Below are 25,478 nucleotides of genomic sequence, written 5' to 3'. Positions count from 1 at the left end.
GGTGGATCTCTCAGCTCCCTGGGGATCTGACTGTGAGACCAAACCTGGGGCCTCCCCTTCTCTCCTCCTCTCACCAGCTGATATACCTGCTCCCCTTTGCCAGGAAGCTCCCCTCAGCTTCCTGGAAGGCCCTTACTAGAAGCAGAGGCTGGCACCATGCTTCTTGTTCAGCCTATAGAACTGTGAGCCAGACAAACCTCTTTTCTTTATAAATGACCCGACCACACATGTTCCCTTATAGTAACCTCCAACGGACAAGACAATCCTCTTTTCAGAGGAGCCTTCCTCACCAGCATTTCCACTCACCATTTCACTATCATTTTATTTGTTTGTTGGAACAGAAGTTCTTTTCTTTTCCTTTTTGTTCACTGTGGTCCCTCTGCGCTTAAAATTTCGTGTGGAACATGCAGTGAATACTCAATAAATATTTGTTGAATAAAATAATAAATGAATGAAGGAGTGGGCTTGAACTTGCTTTTGGTTTTCTGTTTCACTACTATCATTCACACGACAATACCATAGTGCTTTAATTCTTAGAGGTTTTTTTTGAGACCAAGTCTCAAGCTGTCACCCTGGGTAGAGCACCGTGACATCACAGCTCACAGCAACCTCCAACTCTTGGGCTGAAGCGAGTCTCCTGTCTTTGCCTCCCAAGTAGCTGGGACTACAGGTACCTGCCACAACGCCCGGCTATTTTTGGTTGTAGTTGTCATTATTGTTTGGCAGGCTCAGGCTAGATTCGAACCCACTATCTCTGGTGTATGTGGCTGGCACCCTAGCTGCTGAGCTGTAGGCACCAATTCTTAGAGGTTTTATAAAATTTTTCAGTATCAGATAGTGTAAATACTTTTTTTTTTCTCCAAAATTTTCTTGGCCATTTTCCCTCATTCATTTTTCTGATGACCTTTCAAATCAGAAGGCTACGTTTTCAAGCAAAATCTTTACAACTGGATAAAGATGGACTAAACTTTCTTAGACACATACTTATCCACACTGTATTCTATGTTACGTATTTAAGTTCCCAGATTTCCTATGGGGCTAGAAGCTGCCTTAGGTTCAGGATAATCCTTGTTCATCTTTGTTCCCCTGGGTCATGGTGAATAACAGGAGCTCAGCAGACATTTCCTGAAGTCACAAAGGTGTCTGCAAATGTGACAGGCTCTAGGAAGGCAGGTTTCCCACTTGTGCTCTCCCAGAAGCAGGAGCTCAGACTTCTTAATTCCATTCAGTTTAAGCACTGTTTATATACTGGTGACCCTGTTGAGTTGCGAGGTCACTGGCAGCTTGTAATAAGAGGAAATGGCTGTGATGGTTTGGCAGGGGGCACAGGGGACCTGGAGGAGCATGGTGGGCCTGGGCCAAGGCACAACCGAGCAGCAGTGGCTGTTCATATGGATAGTAGCTAAAACCAGGAGTAGTGATGGGCACTGCAGACATGTCAGCATGTGCCTGGACAGCCTCATGTACCTGCAATCCTAAGTCACATCAAAGCTGAAACATTCAGCTGTATGGCATATTTAAGGGCCAAAGCCAGGACTAAGGTGAACATTATAAGCCACAGAAGAAAGCCAATTCAACTTGGGGCTTCCAAGTGACTTTACAAAAGCAAAGCCAAAAAAAAAAAAAGAAAAAAAATCTTACCATCATAATCTACCCCCGGTGCATAGAGGAACAGCCCAGTAGGTTTCTAGTTCATGAAGGTATAGGAATCAAGTGTGTCCCAGAATGCAAGAGCCTAGCCACTCTAGTGGCAAGGACTGAATTTGGAGAAGGGTGCATTTACCTGGGTTGATATCACGCTTGATTCTCTGAGCAGGTGCTGGCTTGTGACTTGGGCAGAGGTGATCTGCCCTGGAAGTTGGGGGCCTGCCCCGAGCTGGGCATGGGTCACCACAGCCGACCTTTGCTGTAGCTGCTGCTGGGTCTCGGGCTGCTGGGTGCTGCTGAAACTCAGGGACACAGCTGGCTGCTGCAAAAACATCTGCGGGCAGAACAGAAATGCCTGTAAGGTTGGGGTTATCTGTGCCCTCACAGGTGTGCACCTTCCTTGCAGTCCACATCCACGAAAGCAGGTCAGCTTTCTTGCTGTGTCTGATCTGCCTGGAAACAGTTCATTTACTCCACTGGGAGAGACAAAGTGCCTTTGATGCCCCAAGCACAGTACAAGGCGCTGGGCAAAAAGCAATGGGCTGGAGAGCTGCTGTCCCTGCCTTCATGAGGGTTACTGTTCAAGTGACCAAGGTCTAAAGTGTGAATGCCACTTAGACCTAAATAACCTGATGTACTTGTTCAGGGTCTCGGTTGGCTTATCAGTTTCTTAACAGAAGGGATGAACATCTTGTGAACAGGAGGAATAACGTAGTAATGGTGGCAGAAGGTTGGTTGGCTAAGTTGTAGCACTAGCTCTGCGCCTGGCCAGTGACCAGCGTCTATACCCATATTGCTGTTGGAATATTCGATCCAGTGCAATCAGCTGAGATGGCAAATCTGCATTCATTAAGTAGGTGACTGCACTCCCAGGCAGGCAAATAGGCAACGAGATGGCGGCATACGGCATCAGTATATGGACTTTACAATTATGTTTAAGTTCAAGAAGATCATCCTGATCATCTCTATACATTTTGTTATCTAAGCTATGTCAGACATTCAAGGAGCTGTCATATTAGCCTGGTGGTTTTAATTTGAAAGGTTCAAGAGAGATTGAGGAAGTCTGTAAAGGTGCTGAAGTGCTTATGAGAATCCTGATTTAGTTCCAATAAGTTTGGTGCATTTGATTGAAAACACTTGCTTACGTGCTTAGAAAGCTTTTACTTCTGTTAAGCGTGCCTTGTTGGGCATGTGAAATGCTTGAAAGATTCAGACAAATTAAATTTGTAAATTAATGGCATCGGCAGATTATGTTGATCTTCACAATTTATTAATCTTATAAACTAATTGAAGAGACGTGAAAAGCCAGTGAAGCACTGCTCTTTTTAGAACAAATTAACGTTTGCAAATAAAATAGGCTCTGTAAGATGACTCTAAAGTTTTAAGAAAAACAACTGTAATAATTTTAATAATAATTTAACTGAAGACCTGAAACTAGTTCTTTTAACAAAAGCCCCTCTTGGGCATTAAAAATGTCAAACAACACTCTCTCTATGACGATTCCTGACAGTCAGTGTTCCACGCCACTCCTTCTGATTTTAGTTCTTCAGGAGGAAGGCCGTCCGCCTCTAGAATCTGGTGTTTTTAGCCCCAGTTCTAGTACTCAGTGAAGTGCCACCTTACATGCAGCGCGGAACCAACACACTGACATTTGCTGAGTGACAGAGCGGAACTGGAGGCAGGGGGCAGAGCTGGGCCCTGCAGAAGCATGGAGGGCACCTGTTGATCAGTTAGCTTCAGAAGCAGATTCATAGGGCCCAGGCCTGCAGGTAGCTGAGCAGGGACTGGGTCCTGGTGTCTTGCCCTTTCCACCGGACCACTCGACCTCCCCCATCTCCCCTCATGCTCCCACCCCCAACAGAGAAGCCTGCAGTTCTGAAATGAGGATTCCCTGTCACTTTAGAGGTTAAGAATTTCCTGGGTACCCATTATTGTTTTTTCTTTTTCTTTTTTTGTTTTTGAGATAGAGTCTCACTGTGTCACCCAGGCTAGAGTACTAGAGTACTAAGGCCCAGCCCAGCTCACTGCAACCTCAAACTTCTGTGTTCAAGTGATCCTCCTATCTCAGACTCCCAAGTAGCTGGGACTACAGGGTCTACCACAACACTTGGCTAATTTTTCTATTTTTAGTAGAGATGGAGTCTTGATCTTGCTCAGGCTGGTCTCGAACTCCTGAGCTCGAGTGATCCTCCCACCTTGGCCTCCCAGAGTGCTAGGATTATAGGTGTGAGCCACTGCACCAGGCCTGAGTCTTCATTACCTCAAACCTTGGAGGACTGGTGTTTCACGCAATCCTAGATACCTATTATAACATGGCTTGTAGGACTATATAGGGTGACCTATACATCATCACTTCAACGCAAACCTAATACTCAAACTCAATTACACATTTTTCTGGTAGGACATAGTTTATCTTTTGACCAGAGTTCAACTAAATGCAACCACTATTGATGACAGGCTGTATAATCTGCCTTAAATCAGACATATACCTTTATTTCCCACCTTACCATCTACTAACATAGGGCAACTTTCATACCTTTTCAAAGCCTTGGTTTCCTCAGTAATAAAATAGCAACATTAACAGCACATACTTTATAAGGGATTAAAGGAGACATAGTGAATATTGAATAAGTGTTAGGTAATAACAATAATGCTTATTATGAAATTTTTCTTCTTTGCCTCTTTGGGCATATAAAAACTATTTGATAAATGAATGGAGTAAATACATGTATGAATGAATAAACAAGTGAATGAAGCCTTTGCACAAACTATGTCTGCTAGTGTTGCATACCAGATTGCTCTGGGTGCTACTTTGTCCCTCCAGTGGGCACTCTCTCAGGGTGGAAACCCTGTCCTATTTATCTTTGTGTCCACACAGTGCTTAAGCACGTGACTGGTACATAGTGGGTACCTGCTGGAAGGATGGCGGATGGATGGACAGATGCATGGATGGACGGATGGATGAATACACTGAGGACAGAAGGAGGAACAAATGAATGGACAGATGGATGGGCAGAAGGATGGGTGGATGGAAAGATGGATGATGGATGGAGGAACATGCCATTTGTCATTGCCACAGGTGTCCCTCTAGGCACTCCTTAGCCAGCCAGCAGAGGGCAGGCATGCTCTCAGAAGAAAGCAAGAAGCCACCTTCCACAGACTCCGAGAGGGGTGGCAGGGCCTTTAGGCAGAACAGCTATCTCCCACTAGAGCCCTTCACGGTGCTATCTAGGTGTAAACACCAACAGCCTTACATGACTACTCCCTCATAACCCAGCCTTTTCTGGGGGGAAAATATATGTTTATACATATACTTAGCAAGTATCACAGGCACACACGGCCTCGGTGAAAAGCTCTAAACCTGGGAAGTAAAGTCGTGGATGAGGGAATGAGTCCTGGTGGGCTGCCGTGCACATCTGTGCCTGTTTGAATCAACAATAAGGTGTAATTGTATGGCTTAGGAGATAGCTTCTTAGAAGGGTTCTGGGGTCAATTTTATAGAAAACATAATAAAAATTTGTTCCTCAATTGAAGTAGAAAAAGTTATCAGAGGAAAAAAAACTTCTAATACTTAAGAATAAACCCACTCTACTCTCATATGTGATTTTTCATTATTCTTATCTGCTCACTTGTACAAATACTCGCCATCACAGGACACTTGAGAAGCACACACAGTGGGAAAGACGGGGAGATGACTCTGCACGTCGGTGCCCCCATTCTGCCTCCCACTGCGGGGGGCTGGCCACAGTCCTTGCTTTCTTATTCTCTGCACTTGAATCACACAGTTTGGTCTTTATTATATGAAAAAACAAATATCATGTTTTGGTTAAGCATTCTGGAACATATTTCGTCTTGCAAAAAACCAAAAAGCAGACTCCTTGAGGAAACGTCCTCGGATTTGAGTATCTGTGGATTTCCATGTTCTTTGGAAAATTCCACTGCAAGGAAAAGGTCACTGGGATGAAAGTGAGAAGGAACACACTGCAGGCTGGGCTCCCACTGTCATCCCTCAGACCCGGGTGCCCTCGGGCACAGGTACTTTGGGGGTCACAACGAGGAGAAGGAATAATTCTTCATGACAGGGAGTGAACGCCATAACCTCGTTGCCTGTTATTTTAGAATTCAGCTTTAATGTTGCAAAGGCAGGAAGTAGAAAAGCCCAGGCACTGAGGCGGATGTTCACACGCCTACCTTGCTCTTAGCAGTTTCTGGCTCAATTTCCCCCTTCCTGTCAGTGTAAAAATTCCATTAAAGTAAATGGAGTCAGGCAAGTTCTCAGCTCCCAAGCAGGGCCTGGATCTGTGAGAAAAATATCACAGCTGGGAACAAATCAGTAAAAAAGTCACTTTTTACTTATTCTGATAAATGGTGGAATCATGTCTTGGTGACTCCATTTCTTTTCATGCTCATCACACAAATCCTGAGTCTTCTCCCTTATCAACTTTTGGGCGTCCCTGAAGAGGTGGGGAGGGAGCAGCAGGGCTCCGGGCATGGCAGGTGGTCTGAGTGGAGCCTGCACACCTCGCACACAGCGTGCCTGGTGGCAGTGGACAGGGGATGGCCTATCTCAGCCATTGCATCTCTCCAGAGCAAGGAGCATGCTCTGGTTGAGAGGGTTGTGCAGGGGCAGAAAAGTGAGAGGGTGGCAAGTGTCTAGAGAGCCAAAGGAGCACCCCTGAGGGGCTGGGCAGAGCTGCTGGGAACCCAGGGAGGCCAGATGCCCAGGGACAGCATCTCCCTATGTTCAACGGAACCCACACTGTCATGTGTCAATCACATCGGGCAGGGCTCACAGCACCGCACCCTGACAGAGCCGTCTGTCTCAGGTGCTGCTGTATTTCAGAAGCCATGTGCCCAGAGGAGGGTCTGCGTGGACAGTGAAGGGGAGGACGGAGCAGGGACGATGAACTGGCCATTTCCCCAGGTGTTATTTCAGCTTCTTTCTGTCTCTCCTAAGAGGGTTGCTTAGGGCTCCCAGGGCCAACTCCAGAGTTAGCTAGAATTACATTTACAATTAAGGGCTGGGTCAAAATAATGCACTTCTGAAGAGTAGCAGTCCTGGACTGACAGAAGTAAAGCCTGGTAAAAATAATCTATCTTTGAAAGAGATCCAATATACAAAGCTTTACCTCCAAAAACCAAAAAGCATCTCTGAACAATTTCAAAAGAACTTGGATGATCTACAGGTTACAGCAGCAGAGTGTGCCCCAAATGGGTGTTATGGAGGTGCCAGTCCCAACTCCCTCTGCAGCCCCCCACAGACGGCAGCACAGATACCATCATCCTCTCCCAACCCTGCCTCCCTCTGCTCACAGCTTGGGCAGCGCGCTGGGAAAGAAAGTTGTACAGGTGCTGGGAACCGCAGCCTTGGACTGAGGCCGGGGTCTGGGCAGTGCCAGCCAACACTGCAGGCATGAGTGAAAATGCAGCTGAGGCAGCAACAGCACGAGCCCAGCAGAGCGCAGGCTGAGGGAGAGGATGTCGCAGGACTTTCAGGTTTGCCTGAGAGGAGGATGAGGAGGTGGAGTCACTCCCTGCACTTTGCCTGTGGGGGCTGCAACATGCTCCCTCAGCATGGGGGGCTCTGGAGGGCTGTAAGTGGGGCTTTGCAGGAAGTCCTGCCTGCCCCCACGTGATAGACAGGGACTCCTCCCAGAGTGGCAGGGAGGACACACCGGGCCTGGGGAGGGGCGTCACCTGGACATTGGAGTCCTGGACCAGGCAGAGCTGCTCCTGGATCTTGTGCAGCTCCTCCTGCTGCCACCGGATGCTGGCCTGCAGGATCCGTGTTCGCTGCTCTAGCTGGTCTTTGATGGTCTGGAACATGCTGAACTGTGCTGAAAACTTCAAGTGGAGTTGAGAAACAGGACGAGATGAAGGCGTTAGACCCCCGGGGCCCCGTATGCTTCCATTTCCCATGGCTCACCATCCTTCCCAGGGACCCTCACGAGCCCACTGCCGGGGTGCTGGGCAGACAGTGGCGATGGCAGGTGAGGCCTGGGTGTCCCAGCCTTGCTCAGGTGGGCTGTGACAGCAGGCCCACCTGAATCTGTAGCTCTGGGAGGGCCACAGAGTTGGGACATGGTTTTGTAAGCAATGCTTACACTCTGATATTCCAAATTTGGACAGATGAGCAAATGGCTTTGGAGATGAATATAAGAGCAGAGAATCAGAGAGTGCTTTTTTCCTCATCCGGGGCATGGCAGTTTGCATGTGATGGATTCTCAGGCACTGCTGGGGCCTGTCATCATCCTCAACCTAAACCCAGTGCTCTCTAAACCAGCCTGGGACCGCGGAGGCCTTATCACACCCCTTCAGCATCCCCTGGGCTCACTTGCTGCTATGCCTGTCTCAACAACCTGTGCAAAAAGAACTGGGGGGAAGCACAAAACGATCACCCAAAGTTTACGCGAGGGTCACACTGGCAGAGGGGGACCCTCCAGGCAGGACGTTCACTCCTGCTTTGCACAAGCACACCAAGTCTTCCCCCCTCCTCCCCCTCAGTCTCTTCCTGGGAAGGAGGCTGGCTTTAGGAAGCTCCTGCTGGTGACCCCTGCCCCTTCCCCCATCTACCTCTGCACAGGGCACTCTACTTACAAGACACATGGGGAGAGTTAGGGGTCACAAGGTGGGGGACGGTAAGCCCTGGGGAGCAGCCCCTGCTCTGGGCTCTGGCTCTGTAGGGCTCTCTGTGATTCCCATTTCTTTTTTTTTTTTTTTGAGACAGAGTCTCACTATGTCACCCTCGGTAAAGTGCCATGGTGTTACAGCTCATAGCAACCTCAAACTTTTGGGCTTAAGTGATTCTCTTGCCTCAACCTCCCCAGTAGCTGGGACCATAGGCACCCGCCATAATGATCGGCTATTTTTTGGTTGCAGTTGTCATTGTTGTTTAACTGGCCCAGGCTGGGTTTGAACCCGCCAACCTCAGTGTATGTGGTTGGCAGGGTAACCACTGTGCTATGGGCACCGAGCCATGATTCCCATTTCTTGAGGCAAATGAGTTTGCTGAACTTGGGCTTTTGATCCTTTTTTGCGTTCTTTAGCCCCCTCCTTTTTACAATGACTTCATTCTACTCCTTCCATGTCCATGCCTCGATCTCCCACTGTCTTTTACAAATGCCTCCAGGGGCCTCTCTTCTTCTGCCCTTTGACTTCCCATATGAGGAAGAGAAAGGAGACTGGAGAGCTGAGAATACAGACAGGATACACTGGGGGTGGAATCACTGATCACAGTTTTGGGGGAACAGTAAAATAATAGAGAGAGGTCAGGCACAGTGGCTCACGCCTATAATCCCAGCTCTTTGGGAAGCTGAAGTGGGAGGATGATGTGAGCCAAAAGTTTGAAACCAGCCTGGGCAACACAGTGACACCCTGTCTCTACAAAAAATTTAAAAATAGCTGGGTGTGGTGGTGTCCACCTGTAGTCCTAGTTACTAGGGAGACTGAAGCAGGAGGTTCACTTGAGCCTAGAAGTTCGAGGCTGCAGTGAACTATGATTGGGTTGCTATACTCCAGCCTGGGCCACAGAGCAAAACCCTGTCTCAAAAATAAGTAACTAAATAAGTAGAGAAAATAAGAATAATGATGGCAGGTGCTGCCATTTGTGGAGCCCTTCCCGTGCCTGTCATTGTCCCACGCAGGCAGAGGTAAGGAGGCTCTAAGACTCCACAGGAAGCCCACATCGTGCAGAGAGGCTGCTGGTCACACAGCTGGACGGCAGTAGGACCCAATGTGAATCCTGAGTCTTGGGAACTACTGAGGCCAAGATGTTTTGCCTGTGAGGCCCATTTCCACCCCTCCCCATTCCCACCTAAATTGGGAGCGGCTTCAACATCAGACTTTCTTTAAAAGAAGGAAGGTTCTGCTGCTACTTGTGAGTTTACAAATGCCTGCACTCTACCAGACTGCCTCACAGTGATCTCAGTCAGACTGTAACTCCTCAGGGATTTTCAGAGAATCCGATTCAGAAAGCAAACAAGCTATATCCAGTATTTAATTTAACAAACAGAACACCAAAGCTTGGATGGCAGGTTCTGGAAAGTCAGGAAAGCACCTGCCACCTGCAGTGGAGATGGTTCTTGGCTCGGAGGGGAGTGCAGGGGGCTGGGTTCCTAAGTGGGAGGCGCTTCCTGTATTATGCTTATTTTTTTCAAGGCCTCCCAGGTACCCAGTAATTAGTCCCTCATTATCTTCTTGAACATGGCCTTTTTGACAAAGAGATCTTCTCTAACTTAAGAGACATTTTAGAAACACAATATGAAGCAAAAGAAGGTTTTAGAAAAACCGTCAGTTACCCACATAACCATTTCCCAGAGTTTGGGTTTCGATTTCCCCGTTTCCCTGACAGGCTGCTCCAGTGAGGGGAATGAAGGAAAGTAGCAGAACCTCACTGTGTCATGGGGGTGGGTAGGAGAAGAACCATCTGACTTGAAAAATCGGTCTCATGCGTGACTACCTTACAGTTACAATTAAGTATGGTAGGTCTAACAGGCTAAGAGCAGTTACTATTTTTTTGTTTGTTTGTTTGAGACAGAGTCTCACTTTGTCGTCCTCAATAGAGTGCCTTGGCATCACAGCTCACAGCAACCTAAAACTCTTGGGCTCAAGCAGTTTCCTTGCCTCAGCCTCCCAAGTAGCTGGGTCTACAGGTGCCTGCCACAACGCCTGGCTATTTTTAGAGATGGGGTCTTGCTCTGGCTCAGGCTGGTCTTGTACCTGTGACCTCGGGCAATCCACCTGCCTCGGCCTCCCAGAGTGGCAGGATTACAGGCGTGAGCCACCATGCCTGGCCAAAGAGCAGTTACTATTAAGTTCACTAAAGAAAAATGAGAATTCCCAAAGGGCCTTAAGTATACTATTATGGTTATGAACAGACATTCTTTATATGCAAGGTCTAGACGTTAAAGAAATTCTCATTTCATATGCTTTTGGAACGAGAAATTTACTAATTTCAAGCCAAATATGCCTTGGAAATTTGAAGAAAAAAGTATTATCATTATTATTATTTGGCCTAAGGAGGATGAATATAGACAATTTCATCAGCAGACTGGGCATGAGTAGCTTTCACTACTCAAGCCCGACTCTAGCAAGAATCATGTGCTAGTGTATGCCTTGCTTATTCCAGGAAAGTATCAGGGACCCCTGCTAAGAGGGTATGTGCTCCCAAGTACTTTTTGTCAGTGCTGACAGATGTGCACCAAGACCGAGAGGGCCACACTGCTGGAGAACTGCAGTCTGGGACCCAGGTCTGGCATGTGGCCGGGGATTGGGGCAGAGCTAAACGCTCCATGTGAAAGACTGAAGTCAGAGTGTTGGCCTCAGCAGAGAGTATGCTCATCAGCTCAGCTGCCCTCCGTGACCAAGACTGAATGGCCCCTGCATCCTCTGGCCTCTCTCCAGGCCCTAGGCTTGTCAGGTGTGTTCATAACTTCCTGCTGAAGCCTGGGCCTGGGCCCCTCTTCCCTTGCTGTTCCCCTAACTCTTCATCTGGCAACCTCCTACCCATCCTGCCAGGGCCAACTCAAGTGTCACCTCTTCCAGAAAGCCGTGCTGGACTCCCTTAGGCAGAATATTTTCTAACTGCCCTGCCATGGATGGTATCTTTCTCTGTTCCTATACCCGTCTCTCCCTCTAACTCTGACACAGAGGCAGAGTGACATCTTTGCCTCCCTAACACCTCGCTTACGGATTGACCCAAAGAATAACTCACTGAATATTGTTAAAACAAGGAAGGAGTTACTCAGCAAAGCCACAATCCACTCCCCGCTCCTTTTCTTTTTAACCAAATGTGATATTTATAGTATCAAACTCATAGCTTTTAAATCTTGTCAGAGTCTTCTATGACATTTGGCCTACCTAAGGTCTTTTCTAAACTATGACGACCAATTTGGAATCATGAAAAATAAGAGGAATGTGGAAAGGTGGCAGAGAGATGCACAGAGATTGCTGAAAGAATCAGAACACAGACATAGGGAAGGAACGTGCAGAATGCATCTGGGGAACACAGAACGGCAGAAGAGGATGGGTGTAGGATGAACATGACTCTCACACCCCACGTGCACATCCATCGGAAGGAACTGTCCCTAAGACAGGGCCTTGGCTGGTACCTGTGTGCATGACCTCAGCACAACACAGCCATTTGCCTCTGCCTCGAGGAGTGCTTATGCCCCCTTCCCAGGCTCACCTGTGCCATGGAAGTGGGTGGGCTCTGCAGGGTGGTCTGGGGCAGGAGCTGCTGTGTGAGGTCACAGGATGATGGGGAAGGCAGGGGACCCTGGGGAGGAGACAGGGGCCTGGTTAATCCTGTTTCAGGCTGCACTCACCTGGTTGGTTGGGTTCTCTGGCTTCATGGAGGCCCTTTTGCACTAGGATGAAGACTTCTAGCAGGCACAGCATCTGCTCCTGCTGCACTCACTGCAAGGCATGTGCTCAGAGCTGACACACGGCTGGTGCAGGTGGCCTCTGAACCATGCAGGGTCCATGACTCCTTCCCACCGTGGGTGCTCTGCAAGAACGCTGCTGCTTGCCCGAGCTGGGGATGCTGCTCTAGATGCCAGCCTTGGTGAATTCCATTGCTCGTTCCCCTTCTCCCAAACTGATGAACTCCCAAGTCGGCTCCCTACACATTTATCTTTTCTGCTCAGTGCTAAGGCAGGTGGACAGACATGCCATGTGTGTCTGTGAACTCATCCAGGTGGTGAAGACTGGGGCAATTTCACCAGCCTCTGCCTGGCAGCTCTGGAGAGACCCCTGGGAAGAGCATTGAGCCACATCCTTGTCATGTGGTCACTCGGGGCAGCCGGGTAGGGTGGAGGGAAGATGATGTGGAGAAAGGAGAAGCGAATCCTCAGTGTTAAGGGCTATTGAAGTTTTTTTATAAGAGAAGTAAAAGGATTCATCTGAAGTTATTCCCAAACTGCTCCTACTTCTTCAGTAATATAAAAAGCAACCCTGATGGAAAGTGTCACCCAGGATAACACTGGTGGAAATGATAACAGGAGAACTTGGTTTGGGTGAGAGTTCCCAGGCATAGGGCTAAACCGAAAGCTGGCCCAGGCTTTCCTAACTGTGTCCGCTGCACAGCTGGGAGTGAATGGAAGCACTCTGGGCCACCATCCCGGCCACCAAGTCACACTGGACAGGAAGGATTCTGGAAGAAGGGCAGGTACATCTTACAAGTCCACTTAGAGGTACCTGGAGAGAAAGAATGTAGTCCTGGTCACGTGCCATTTGAAAAAAATAAAAGCTGTCACCCAAGCTTTTCAAGCGCGGTGTGCATGACCTCCGTGGTGACAGCTAGCAGGGAAGCAGCACATTTGCTCCATCTCAGAAGTGTCAATGAGGATGGGTAGCAGGTCTTTGGCAACCATCGGGATGTGGCCCCTAGAATTCTTGGACCCTTCTCCCACCTAAAAGTGGAGGTCTATCCCACTTCTCAGTGGGTGATCTGTGACTGCTTTGGTCAAGAGGACAGCAGGGTTAAGTCACACTATGTGACTTCCAAGGCTAGGACAAAGCAGGCCATACAGCCTCTGCCTGGTTCTCCAGATGTTTCTTCTTGGAATCCAGCCACCATGACCTGGGCAGCCTGAGGTTTGCAGATAACATGCAAGTCCACAGTGGATGGCCTTAGCTGAGCCCAGCTGCCAATCTCCGCCCGGGAGTCAGACATTCACATGCAGACCCCATCTGAGATGTGGGCTTTCTAGCCGAGGCTCAAGAGACCCCCAACACCACAGAGAAGAGGAGAGTTGTCCTCACTGTGCCCTTTCTGAATTCCTGACCCAGACTCCGGGGACGAGATAAATGATTGTTGCTTTATGCCCTGAAGTAGGTGTGGTTTGTGACATGGCAATAGATGACCATCGTGTTGTACATCCACAACTTTACATATAGCCCGAGTGCTTCCTAAGAGGCCAGCCATTCCCTGATGTTCTGGAAGGGTCTGTCACACAGTGGGGATGCTGCCCAATCCATGCAGAGATACATTTGTGTTGACATTAAGCTCTACAACATTTTCACTGGCAGGAAATGGATTCAAAGTGGGGACACCCTAACCAGGTGCCCCCAGCGGCTCTGAAGCTACAGCTCCATGATGGTAGGTTTGCGTTTTTATCCTTAAAATTCACTTGGATTCTGTATTCTATGGATATACATCCATGTTAATTTTGTCCTAAAAGTGTTTAAAATTAGTTGCCAATTAAATTACTTAACTTCCCACCCCCATCTGCCACCCCACACTCTCAATCTTTAAGTAAAACTGATTCTCTGGGAAGAGGCAGCATGTTGCCTGTGTTTTGCAGCCACTGCCACACTGTAGCGTACCCCTGTTGAGAAGTTTGGGGTCACACACGTACCGGCATCGTGGCTGCCTGGCTGAGCCCGGGCACGGGTAACTCTTGGGGCAGGGTGGCCGATCTTGGCAGAGCCGGGGTGCTGGCCTCAGCCATCAGCTTGGTTGGAGTGGCTGTAAGAAAGCGACGGATTACCTTCCTGACTTAAACTTACCAGCTTTCTCATCCAAAGAAGGGAATGATGACAGTGAAGTGCATGACACAGAGCTTCACGGGAATCTCTGGTGAGGGAAGGCCACCATGGGTGGAGGCGGTTTATCTGAGCCACAAAATCCCAGCATGGGCGCAGGGAGAAGACGCCATGAGCAATCCCCAGCCTTCGTCTCCACCACGTGGTTCACCACTTGGTCCAACCATCTGCCTGATCAAACACCTTTCCAGAGTTACTGCAAGGAGCCAAGTTATCTGATCTAGGTGCCACCTGCTTTATGTCTCGGCTTAGCACTACGCCAGAGTGTAAGGAGGTGACTGGCAGGTGGGAAGTTAGCAGAAAAGGAAATGAGGGGTGAGAACTAGACGCAGAGGTGTGGACTGCCCTGAATCGACTCAGGCCTGGGACCCTGCGTGGGATAACTCCTGTGCGCCCTGGTCTGGTGGGGTGCCCTATCCCACTCCCCACCACCGGAATCACTTACAGGTGGGTTCCGACAGGGCTGTGTGTGAGGATTTGTGGGAACTTCTTGAGGATGCTGATGGCGAATGGCTGGCGTTGAGGCCGGAGACACCCACATCGAGTGCGTTAAAGTGCTGCTGAGGTTCCAGGCTTGAGCCCTTTTCCTGAAACACACACACAAGCCCCTGTTTCAGCATCGAGATGATGTGAATAAAAGGTGTGATTCTGGTTCTAAATACGTAGAAAAATTTGGAAGCTGTTGAGACAAATACCATAGCTACTTGGGGATGATTCCAAGTACACTTGGGTGGAGTGTACACACATGTACGCCAGCTAGAAGTCTGAGAGGCTTGTAGCCCATCAGCAGTATCTATGACGCTTTCTTACCTTTTACATTGAAGCTTTAGATTTTTAATAATAGACTTTGCTTTTTACTGTTTCCTTAAAATTGTCACTTGCCACCTAGCATCTTGTTTCTCAAGAAGAGGGGAAGAGTCAGGTTCTAGAAATAAGGCTGCTATCAGCATTGGACCAGGAACACGTACGATGGAGCAGATGGCTCTGGGCCTTTCTGGCAGCCTTGGTGTCCCTGAAATGGAGAACAGGCAAAGGGCCCCCTGTCTTTCAGCCTCTGGCTCCTACCTGGTCCTGGCTCCCAGGAAGTCTCTTTCTCAAATACAGCAAGAATGAGAAACCAAATGTGACAGTTGGACCACCAAGGAACCATCTTTTCACCTTTTGTGGCTTAGAGGCGATAGGATAATTTTTGAGCTAAGGAAGAAACATGGTGAGTGCTATGCTGAGCTATGCTCCTACCTAGTCTTAGAAGGATGGAAACTGCCACTGTCTTCTGGGCTGTACTGACAGGCTGGTCTACATCCCACCATCTTGGGTATGAAATCCTGTGCGTGTGACTCTACATGGCTGTTCTGTCTTTTGAGTCATGGCTCCAGCGAGGGTGGATACCACGTGAATGCAGGTAGGGCTGACACATGACCTACAGGCTTCTGTGCAGCACAGAATGACCAGATGTGCCTGGATGTGCAGAGGCAAATCACACATGTACATTCCTGGTCAGCAGAGAAACAAGCCTGGGAAGTGAGAATAAGCCCTAAGGAAATTTTATAGACATCTGACATCTCCAGAGTCTGTATCTTACAAATACGGTCAGGGACAGATTCAAAACCAAAAAGGCACAATGGTGTGCCACCACAAGAAATGGAGCAGCAGCGTCTTAGAGCTTTGACTGTAAAGGGCTGCTTACCCCGGCGCCCGAGATTGTGTTTGTGTGTTCATACACATGCATGTTTTTATGAGAAGATGTTCCACAGGGCTCCAGGATTCCCCAAGGATCAGAAGCCTCCGTGATGAATTTCTGATGGATGATATATGTGATGCCTGTTCTTCCGCCATGATGTATGGCGTGTCTAACACCTGCCTAGTAACAGCTTAATTCTGCTCTCTGACATGATACATGATGCCTTAGGTGACAGAGCGGGGTAATAAACACTTCCATGAACAATGACAGCTGTGCCCTATCTGAGCGCTGGTGATGAATCACCGCATAACGTACCACCATGCTGCACGTTAGTGGGGGTGGGGGGTGGGGGTGGGTATGCAAAGACACCACCCCTCTCTGATTTCTCCTTCCTCCGAGTACGGTCCTCGGGGTGAGAGACACTGAACCATTGCTGCTGTACCAGCCTGTGCCCCAAGACTCTGGATTCTAGGTCACTGGACACCCTGGAACTTGAACTTCATCAATTCTAAGAGACAGCCCCCCACATTTGAACACATCTGATGCTAGGATGGGTCTTTCCACTGGTGGAAAGGAATCCTTATTTCACAGATCCATCTGCAGCATCTTCTCTTTCTTAGTAGGAGATAAAATCACGGAGGAGCTTCCAGCCAGTCAACGGCCTCTTAGCTTTGATGAAGTAAAAGGCTTCTCCCTTTCTTCCCTCCTAGTATCTGGGTCTGCTTTAAGAATGACCTTTGAGGAACAGGGCTCTGGCCTACTTGCAGATGGCCTCCAACATGATGCTTTGCTCATGTTTTGTGACAAACAAGGAGAAGGCAGGGTAGGCTGAGGGGCCAGAAGGCTCAGGGTGGGGACAGAAGGAGGGAACAGGCCTGGAGGGGGGAAATGCCTTTTTATAATCAGGCTCCCTGACACAGAGCTGGCTCCAATGCAGTTAATAACCATGACCCTGGCATAGAAATAGAAAGTGCACCTTAGTGGTGACTCGCAGGGCATGTGAGTCATGCCCAGAGGTGCCCAAGTCTCAAGGACAGTGCCACGTGCTAAGGCTATGGGAGGTGATTATTCTGTGCCCCTTTGTTTGTGGGGGAAATGCACAGCAGACTTATTGCAGCTGGCCTTATAAGGTTGGAAACCGTGTTTTGCCTCTGGAGCCCTTGGGTGCTCCTGGGTGTATAGCTAACTCCTCTGTGCCTCATCTGAAGAACAAGACAGTGACAGTGTCCACCTCACAGGAATTTTACCAAGGGGCAAATAAGCAGATGCCCAGAAGCACTCTGAACACCATGGGAGCAGAATGAGAGCTGGGTCCATAGAAGCTGCTTTGTTTCTCTCAATGCTACTTTCACGAACAACTCGTAGAAGGTTCTACCCAGCTAGTCTGTGCCTTTCTGCATCTGGTGGGGGTGGGGGAGACGCATACCTTTAGTGCTGAGGAGTGGATGGCCTCAGACGGTGGGTCTTCCAAAGCCAGCTCCTGCCTCCTCTCTACCCGGACGTCCGCATAACTGCTCAGAGAATAAAGAGACCACAGTGGAGGAGGGACATTCCAGGTGACAATGCCAGAATAGGCTTTGAGAGACACTGAGTTTCTCTGCATAACACCCACACCCAGAACAGTCAAGACGAAGGCGCCTGGTCTCTTACTTGTCTGAATGAATTTCATTCCCCCGCCTAAATTCCCTTGGAGTGATTTCTAATATTACATTGGACATATTTTTATTTCCAGGATGTTTTTATTCCCCTCTCCTTCCCTATTCTTTTTACTCCTCTGAAATCTCCAATTGTAATTGTCTTTTAAAAACACATTTTCATCTCTGGGCTAGGCTTCAGCCTTTAAATAATTAGAAGGCTTTCCTAAAACCTGTTCAGTCTGGATTGTGCATATGGAAGAGTGACACAAAACTCTGTTGTAATTATATTTCTCAGAAAGTTTCCTCTCAAACAAACCCAGAACTAGACAGGCCCAGCCCACTGATGAGCTTTTGTGGACCCACTTTTTCAACAGCATGGGTAAAATGACTCAATGCAGTAACCCCATATGCCTGCAGCCCACATGTGCAGGGGCAGGCCGGGTGGTGGGGAGCTCAGGAGGGACATGGCTCTTGGACCTCTACAAGGCTTATCACCTAATTTATTGACTCTGTCTCCTCCCACCTTTCTCTGAGAGTTTCTTTCTAAGATTTGGGAAATGGAAAATGGAGAGGAACAGCCAGGGGAGGGCAGAGCTTGAGGAATGAGGTATAGACAATGGCCAAGTTTCCCTGGGGCAAAGGGCCCTCTGGCAGAGGTTGGGCAGGTGGCAGTGAGAAAAGTGAGAAAGTGATACTTGATTTCAGCTCTGGAGGATGAATAATCATTAATTAGGCAAGTAGAGGTGGACATGTATATAAAAGAGCATGGTCATGGAGTCAGAGACTAATGGCTGTGTCAAGTCCTTCAGGGCGGCAGTCAAGTGCAGTGAAATGGGACGAGGGCTGCTGGCCGAGGAAACCAGTGTTTCTCCCCCCTCCTGAACACTAAAGAAGCGTGACTGACTTGAAGACTATGAGTATGTACGGGGTGTGGGCGTGGTGTCTGTCTACGCTGGTCTGCTATGAGTACACAGCCGTGCACTTACAATGAGGCTCCAGTCAATTGTATGCCTCCTACGTGGCAGTGGTCCCAGAAGATCACACCACTGTATTTTACTGTACCTTTCTGTGTTCCTAGTTATGTACTGAGTACGGGCACACGGTGTGCAGGTTCGCAAAACAGCCTATGTGGTCTAAAGCAGGTGTGTGGCAATCACACACATAGGGAGTGTAGGTACACACTGTGACGTTTGCACGGTGATAAAATCAAGTGTCACCTGATTATAAACATGAAATGCAGTCCCTCTAACCTTTCTTTCTTTGTTCCTTTCAAAAGATCTTCTCTAAACTAGCTTAAAACTGATTTATGTTCTTAAAATTTCTGGTTGTGGGAGAGACAATGATTTTTCTCCTCTACCTTGGGGGCTGCAGCCCTACGCAGGCTGGGTATGTGAGAGAGACTGGCTGTGCCACCTCCCCCTTTGAGATCCTGCTCACCTGAGGCTCCCTGAGGCCACCAGGGGAGACCCCGGCTCACTGGTAGTCCCGTTGTTTGCCCGACACAGCTCAGTTGCTAGCAGAAGCTTTTTTAAGCATTAAAAATCGGGGAGAGTTGGCTTAGTGGTTATGGCACCAGCCATGTACACCAAGGCTGGCGGGTTCAAACCCAGCCTGAGCCAGCTAAACAACAATGACAACTGCAACAAAAAATGGTCAGGCATTGTGGCGGTGCCTGTAGTCCCAGCTACTCAGGAGGCTGAGGCAAGAGAATCGCTTAAGCCCAAGAGTTTGAGGTTGCTGTGAGCTGTGAAGCCACAGCACTCTACTAAGGGCGACACAGTGAGACTGTCTCAAAAAAAAAAAAAAAAAAAATGAGTGGTACCTGGGGCTCAGTGAGTAGGATGCCGGCCCCATATACCAAGGATGGAGGGTTCGAACCTAGCCCTGGGCAAACTGCCAAAAAAAAATCCAGGGAGCAGCTCGGCATCCGTACTCAGTGGTTAAGGTACCAGCCACATACACTGAGGCTGGCGGGTATGAACCTGGCCCGGGCCTCCTAAACAACGACAACTGCAACTACAAGAACAACAAATAAATCGCCAGGCATTGTGGCAGGTGCCTGTAGTCCCAGCTACTTGGGAGGCTGAGGTGTTAGAATCGCTTAAGCCCAAAAGTTTGAGATTGCTGTGAGCTGTGACATCACAGCGCTCTAGTTAGGGTGACATGAGACTCATGTGTCAAAAAAAAAAAAAATTTAAGGAGTGTGTGTTTGAGTTATTTAGAAGCAAAATTTACATTTTCTTCTCAAAGCAGCAACAAGGGGTGGCTGGGGGCTGGATGGAGAGGAGGGAAACATGGAAGTGCATCAGTACAGCGGTAACTTACTAAGCAATATCCTGGCAGCCCGAGAGAGTCCAGGAGGCTTTCAAGGGGCCTGACCAAAAGCCTGAAAGGAGTCTCAGGCCTGGAGAACGGGGCCTGCAGGTGCCAGGAAGGGGCTGAGCTCTGGGATTGTTCTGCTCACTGCAGGGGACAGTCCTGGCTTGAGCCTCAGCAACTAGGCCCACCTGAGGCAGCTGCTGCTCTGCCTTGCCAGCAAGGGCCTCAGCACCCCAGACCCACCACCCGCACCTACCTGACCACCGAGTGTGTGCACACGATGAATTCGGGCTTGGAGTTCCACTGGTGGTAGGTGATGTAGTAGTGAGTCTGCAGCCAGATCCACTGCTGGCCTTTGGTCAGGAACCGGTAGCAACACGACTTTCCTTTGCCAAACTGCATCACTGTTGGTAGAAAATGGGTTCTGCATCTAACGAACGTTAATATGGAAAAGGCCTTTTTTTCTAACCCGAGCTTTCAAGAGGACCGTACCAACCAGGCTTATTTCCCGGTTGCACTGTATTTTAAGTGACTATCAGGACAGTGGTAAACTATAATGAATTCTTAAGCAACAGAAGAGTGATCTACATATATTCCCAAAAGCTCATTGCATGAAGAGATTTTCACATAAGGGCAGACATGGAGGGTTAGTTAAGAAGAGGCCCAGGTTTTCTTGGTGTTTATCTTCCCACCGCAGGGGACCATCTTTAGGGCTGCAGGTGCTGAGCCCAGGACAGTATGCTGGGAGAACTGACCCCAAACGGTACGTGACAGCTGGCAACCTCTGGACAGATTCTGTGCTGTTGGTCAGCAATTCATAGTCTACACAAGTCTCAAACAAAAAAGCCTAGCACAGATGCCCCTCTTCCAGACCTCCCCGGTCCCAGAGCTGCCTGGAGCCTCCTCAAGTTACGTCTGGTGGAGATTTCTTGGGGGTAACTAGAACAAAATGGAAGCTGACTGTGTGGTAGCCTTCACAGGGCAGCAAGATGGACTATATGTCTGAGGAAGAAGAACGATTTGGGAATTTAACACCTGTTTAGGCAGTTAAGAGAAATCTAACTAGGAAACTAAAGCTTTGGAGAATGCGGAGGGGAGAAGCCCAGCAGAGTGAGGGTGTGGGCTCCAGAGAGCAAGAACATCTTGCCCAAGCTTTCAAATGCTGAATCTAATTCTTCTGCCCAAGAGGCTTTTCTCTGTTAGAAGAGTCAGAAGCAACCCAAGATTTAAAGCAGTCGTGCCTCTCAAATTTTAATGTGCTCACAGATCACTTGGCAATGTTGTTAAAATAGACACTGGGATTCAGCAGACCTGATTCTACTGTGGGGGTGTGGGGAAACTGAGATCCCACAAGTCCAGCAAACTCCTCATGGTGCCTATGCAGCTGGTCCTAGGACAATACTTTGAGGAACAAGGTGTACGAGTGTTAAAACTTGATCTGAAATTCCAGCAGCTGATCCAGGTGGAACTCAAGCCTCTTCTTCCTTCAACAGGAAATGCATGGAAGAGAAAGTTCTAATGGGTAGTACAGACAAGGCATCTATTAAAATACAGTGCCAGTGGTCAATTCATGTATCAAGATCCACATGTCAGTGTTATTAATACTACACATGTTCCTGTTCAAAGGGAAAAGTCAGCACCAGAAATATGGCTTTCGGGCCAGAAGTGGGGGTTCACTCCAGTAATCCTAGCACTCTGGGAGGCTGAGATGGGTGGATTGCCTGAGCTCACGAGTTCAAGACCTGACTGAGCAAGAGCAAGACCTCATCTCTTAAAAAAAAAAAAAATAACCGGGAGTTAGGGTGAGTGCTTATAGTTCCAGCTCCTTGGAAGGCTGAGGAAAGAAAATCACTTGAGCCCAAGAGTTTGAGGTTGCTGTGAGCTATGACACCACAGCACTCTACTGAGGGAGACAAAGTGAAACTCTGTCTCAAAAAAAAAAAAAAAGAATAGAAAATATGGTTCAGGGGTTAATTCTTGGCTGTCTTGCTAAGTGGGAGCCTGGACAAATGTGTAATTCTCATTCTCCTGAATCATAACCCCTATATGCTGGCCAGCGTGTTCCCCTCTTCTGTGGCAGAGCGCCTTTCTTGATCCCCCATCAGTTGTTTGAGGGGCCTCCTGATCTCCCCATGTCCTGTGCACACACCCTCATTGCACTGACACGCCCTACCCAGTCACCTATTTTTGGGATTTCCCAAAAGACCCTGCCCTGGAGGACAGCAAGAAGATGGTGGTCATCTTTACTTGCCAGGCCTAGCTCAGAATCTGGCCCATCCCTGGTGACCAGTACACACCTACTGACAAAAGAACAATTACATGAATTTAGCATTTTGTCTTTAAAATGTACTGCATAACTTAAAAAAAATTCCTGGCATCATCTTAGTTTCTTAATTAGGATTAAATAGTGTGCTCATCTGGATGATACCTGGAAGGTGCTGGGGTTTGGGGCACAATTTTAGGTTGAACCATGATGTGGGGGTAAATGGAGACAAGGGCGCCACAATGACCCCAGATCATTTCAGAGAAAACCAAGTTCCCCGCCTCAAAGAGAAGTGAGGCTACAGAGCCCAGAGCACTGCTGTCCAGCCCCATGGACCAAGTGCAAGGTCCTCACACCAGACTTTGGCAAAAGCAGTACTCACGGTGCTGGTGGCACCTGGCCAGGAGCTCCAGGTCATCGATGTGGTAGTAATCATAGCCTGAGGTCCCCAGCACTTCAAAAGGCAGGTATCCTATGATTGGAGGGGCTCTGCATAAGGAGCAGGGGAATTTATCAGCAGAGAGGACATACCTTTCAATGGCATCTATTAAATGGGCAGGGTACAGTTTGCATATTTAACGATCAACATGGAGGCCTCACAGTTTGATAATGAAGGAAGGAAAATAATTTTGTAGTGGTCAAACCAGGGAGGCTGTGTTTCCCAAATGGCTCAATTTTTTTTTGCCATCAAGACACTGCCTTCTCTTGGCATAACGCAACCCAAATAATAATAACTTTATCATTACTGAATAATTAAGAATAACTATAAGCCGGGCATGGTGGCTCATGCCTGTAATCCTAGCACTCTGGGAAGGCAAAGTGGGAGAACTGCTTGAGCTCAGGTGTTCCAGATGAGCCTGAGCAAGAGCGAGACTCCCATCTCTACTAAAAATAGAAAAATTAGCCGGGCATGGTAGACGCACACCCTGTATTCCCAGCTACTGGGGAGCACTGCTTGAGCTCAGGAGTTTGAGGTTACCGAGAGCTATGATGATGCTACTGTACTCCAGCCCAGGTGACATAGTGAGACTCCATCTCTAACTCCCATCTGCCCCTCCACCCCCAAATCCCACCAAGGTATAATACAAATTAAAGGGCAAGGGGGAAGAGATCTGTAGCTCTTAAACTGTGAATTATGTTACAAAAGAAAAAAGAACAAAGATTGGGCGAAAGTATGAAAGAGTGTTGAAAGAAAAAAGATGAGAGGTTTCTGTGACATCTGTTCCTGCCTTACTGGGGACTGGGCGGGGCCCCAAGTAGGCAGTAGCCCAGAGATGCCTCCAGGCTAAGGCATCTGACCCCCACATAGAACATATTCACAAACGGGGCAAATACAGTCAAAAGGACACTGCTTCCTCCTTGGCTGGGGATGACTTTCCTGATGCCGGAGAATCCTTCTCCTTCAATAGACCAGGCCTGATTTTTCTCTCCCAAGGAGAACCTGGCTCCTGCACACAACACTTGAGAAGGACCCAACCCAAATATATTTTTCTTTTCACAAACCTGTGATCCAGAAATAAAAATTTCCATTCCAAGCTATGCCTTGAAGTGAATTCCTCTAAAGGTTCGTCAACTATGCACATTTCCTGTATTAGAAGGGGGGGGAAAAAAAACGTTGCTTGGGGTGCCAGATGCTCGCCCTGAGTTTGTTCAGAAGGAACGCCTGGTGGGTAACAGAAGTTAAAATTGTTTTAACTTCTCCAAGATGCCAAGTCTCCAAGGCGTGTTGGACTGAAACTCATCATCTGTAGCTAATTTCGGTATTAGCTGATACTAAATTTATTTCACAAGCTGGGGAAAAATACCCAGGAGCCAAAATGTCACACCAGCCCTTCCCATTATAGAGAAGTGTGGTAAACATGTGGAGAATGGCTTTTCATCTGAATCTGAGCTACTCATTGCACTCAACATTCACGCCATCGATGTTAAAGCCATCACAGACGAGACAATACAGACAACCATTTCTCACCCATGCCTATCCTGAGTGGCATTCACGTTGGCGTGAAAGGTAGGAAAATTTACAGAGTCATCAAACAGCATCTCTGTCGGCTGAACAGCAACTGATGCCGCTGTCAAACAAAATAACTCGCAGGAAACTGGGTTTGGGGAATGGCGCGTGTGCAGACACAGGCACCAGACATTTTAGTTGCAAAGCCAGTGACAACTTCAGTTTTATCCTCTCTCATAAAAGCAATTAATTACATATCACAAAATGTGAATCCTAAAAGCTCCACGCAATGGTCTCTCATCGAAGTTACTTGCCTTTAAGAACTGTGGCGTTGCCAGACGCACGGTGGCGATGAAGCAGACCTCCTTTCCTAGGGGCACCCGGCAAGGTCTTGAAAGGGTGTTGTCAAAGCCGTTACAGGAGGGGCTAGGCACTGAGGGGGTGGGGAGAAGAGGGCACACAGGTTAGGCCTGTCTGGTGACAGTAGCCAACCCTTATCTGGAACTTACTGTAAGCCACACCCCACAACAGGGTTTTAACTCATTTTATTTTTACAAAAACCGGACAAGGCAGGCACTACTATGACCCCCATTGCACAGATGAGGAAACTGAGGCACAGAGTGAAGTAACATGCACAAAGTCAAATAGCTATTCGAGGCAGAGCTGGGACTTGAGTCTGGGCTGGTAATGTGTGCCTCTAACTTCTGCTAGCTCTCCAGCCCTCAGTTCACGGTGCTACAAAATGAGAAGACAGCCTGGTTCCCAAAGCTGAGCCCAAATGCTCACTTCAGCCAGTGTCTTAAGGGTGAATTCCACCATTAGACAGTGTTCCTGATACTGATGGTCCCAGGGAATGCCTTGGCATACACTGACAGTCACTTCCTTGCCCCTGGCTTGGCACACCTGGGATTCAAGGGCTTCTGCCCAGGCCCATGTAAGGGCTGGGTCTGGACCATTGAGGAGATGGCCCCGGGACTTAGGGTCATCCTCAGAGGGTTTATAGTGTCCATAATAACTCACTCGCTCCATAGCATTGCACAGGTGACAAAATCTGTTCTCACGTGTCCTCTTATGTGCCCAATATTTGTAATTAACCAAGGTCTCTAGGAGTAGAAATAAGCAAGCAGGGATGCCACCCAAGTATTCGGGCTCCAAGTCTCGAACAGAGAAGAGGGTGTATTGTTCTAAGCTTGCAGATGGCACCATCAGAGTCCTCCCTGCCTTCAGAATGACTGTGAGAAGGGTCTGACCTTGCAGGCCGCAGAAAAATTCAGCTATTTTTTAGGTTCAGTTTGCTAAGTGGAAAGAAGAACCTATTAAATATGAGAAAAGCCAACTTAACAAGTACACAGAATTCTCAAAGTAGGCTATGCCTAGGCAGCCCCTGGGACCTTGGACATGACTGTCAGGCCCCACCCAGATCAGCTGATTCAGAAT

General features: G+C 48.3%; 1 protein-coding gene across 6 annotated transcripts in view; it reads right to left on the bottom strand.

Annotated features, from left to right (window-relative positions):
• The window catches only part of NPAS2 (neuronal PAS domain protein 2), a 172,065-nt gene that overhangs the window by 6,585 nt on the left and 140,002 nt on the right, over window positions 1-25,478 (bottom strand). For all 6 annotated transcript variants that reach the window (XM_053589934.1, XM_053589940.1, XM_053589939.1 and 3 more), the window contains exons 8-17: window positions 24,356-24,474; window positions 23,597-23,679; window positions 22,476-22,582; window positions 20,087-20,234; window positions 17,301-17,385; window positions 14,639-14,780; window positions 14,007-14,116; window positions 11,834-11,923; window positions 7,345-7,491; window positions 1,784-1,981 (exon numbers count right to left, since the gene is read on the bottom strand). In XM_053589934.1, coding sequence (XP_053445909.1) covers window positions 1,784-1,981; window positions 7,345-7,491; window positions 11,834-11,923; window positions 14,007-14,116; window positions 14,639-14,780; window positions 17,301-17,385; window positions 20,087-20,234; window positions 22,476-22,582; window positions 23,597-23,679; window positions 24,356-24,474 — 1,229 coding nt within the window. The remainder of the gene's footprint in view (window positions 1-1,783; window positions 1,982-7,344; window positions 7,492-11,833; window positions 11,924-14,006; window positions 14,117-14,638; window positions 14,781-17,300; window positions 17,386-20,086; window positions 20,235-22,475; window positions 22,583-23,596; window positions 23,680-24,355; window positions 24,475-25,478) is intronic.

The sequence above is a fragment of the Nycticebus coucang genome, chromosome 4 (assembly GCF_027406575.1).
Source record: "Nycticebus coucang isolate mNycCou1 chromosome 4, mNycCou1.pri, whole genome shotgun sequence".
Lineage (NCBI taxonomy): Eukaryota > Metazoa > Chordata > Mammalia > Primates > Lorisidae > Nycticebus > Nycticebus coucang.
This window is presented reverse-complemented; position numbering and strand designations above follow the sequence as displayed.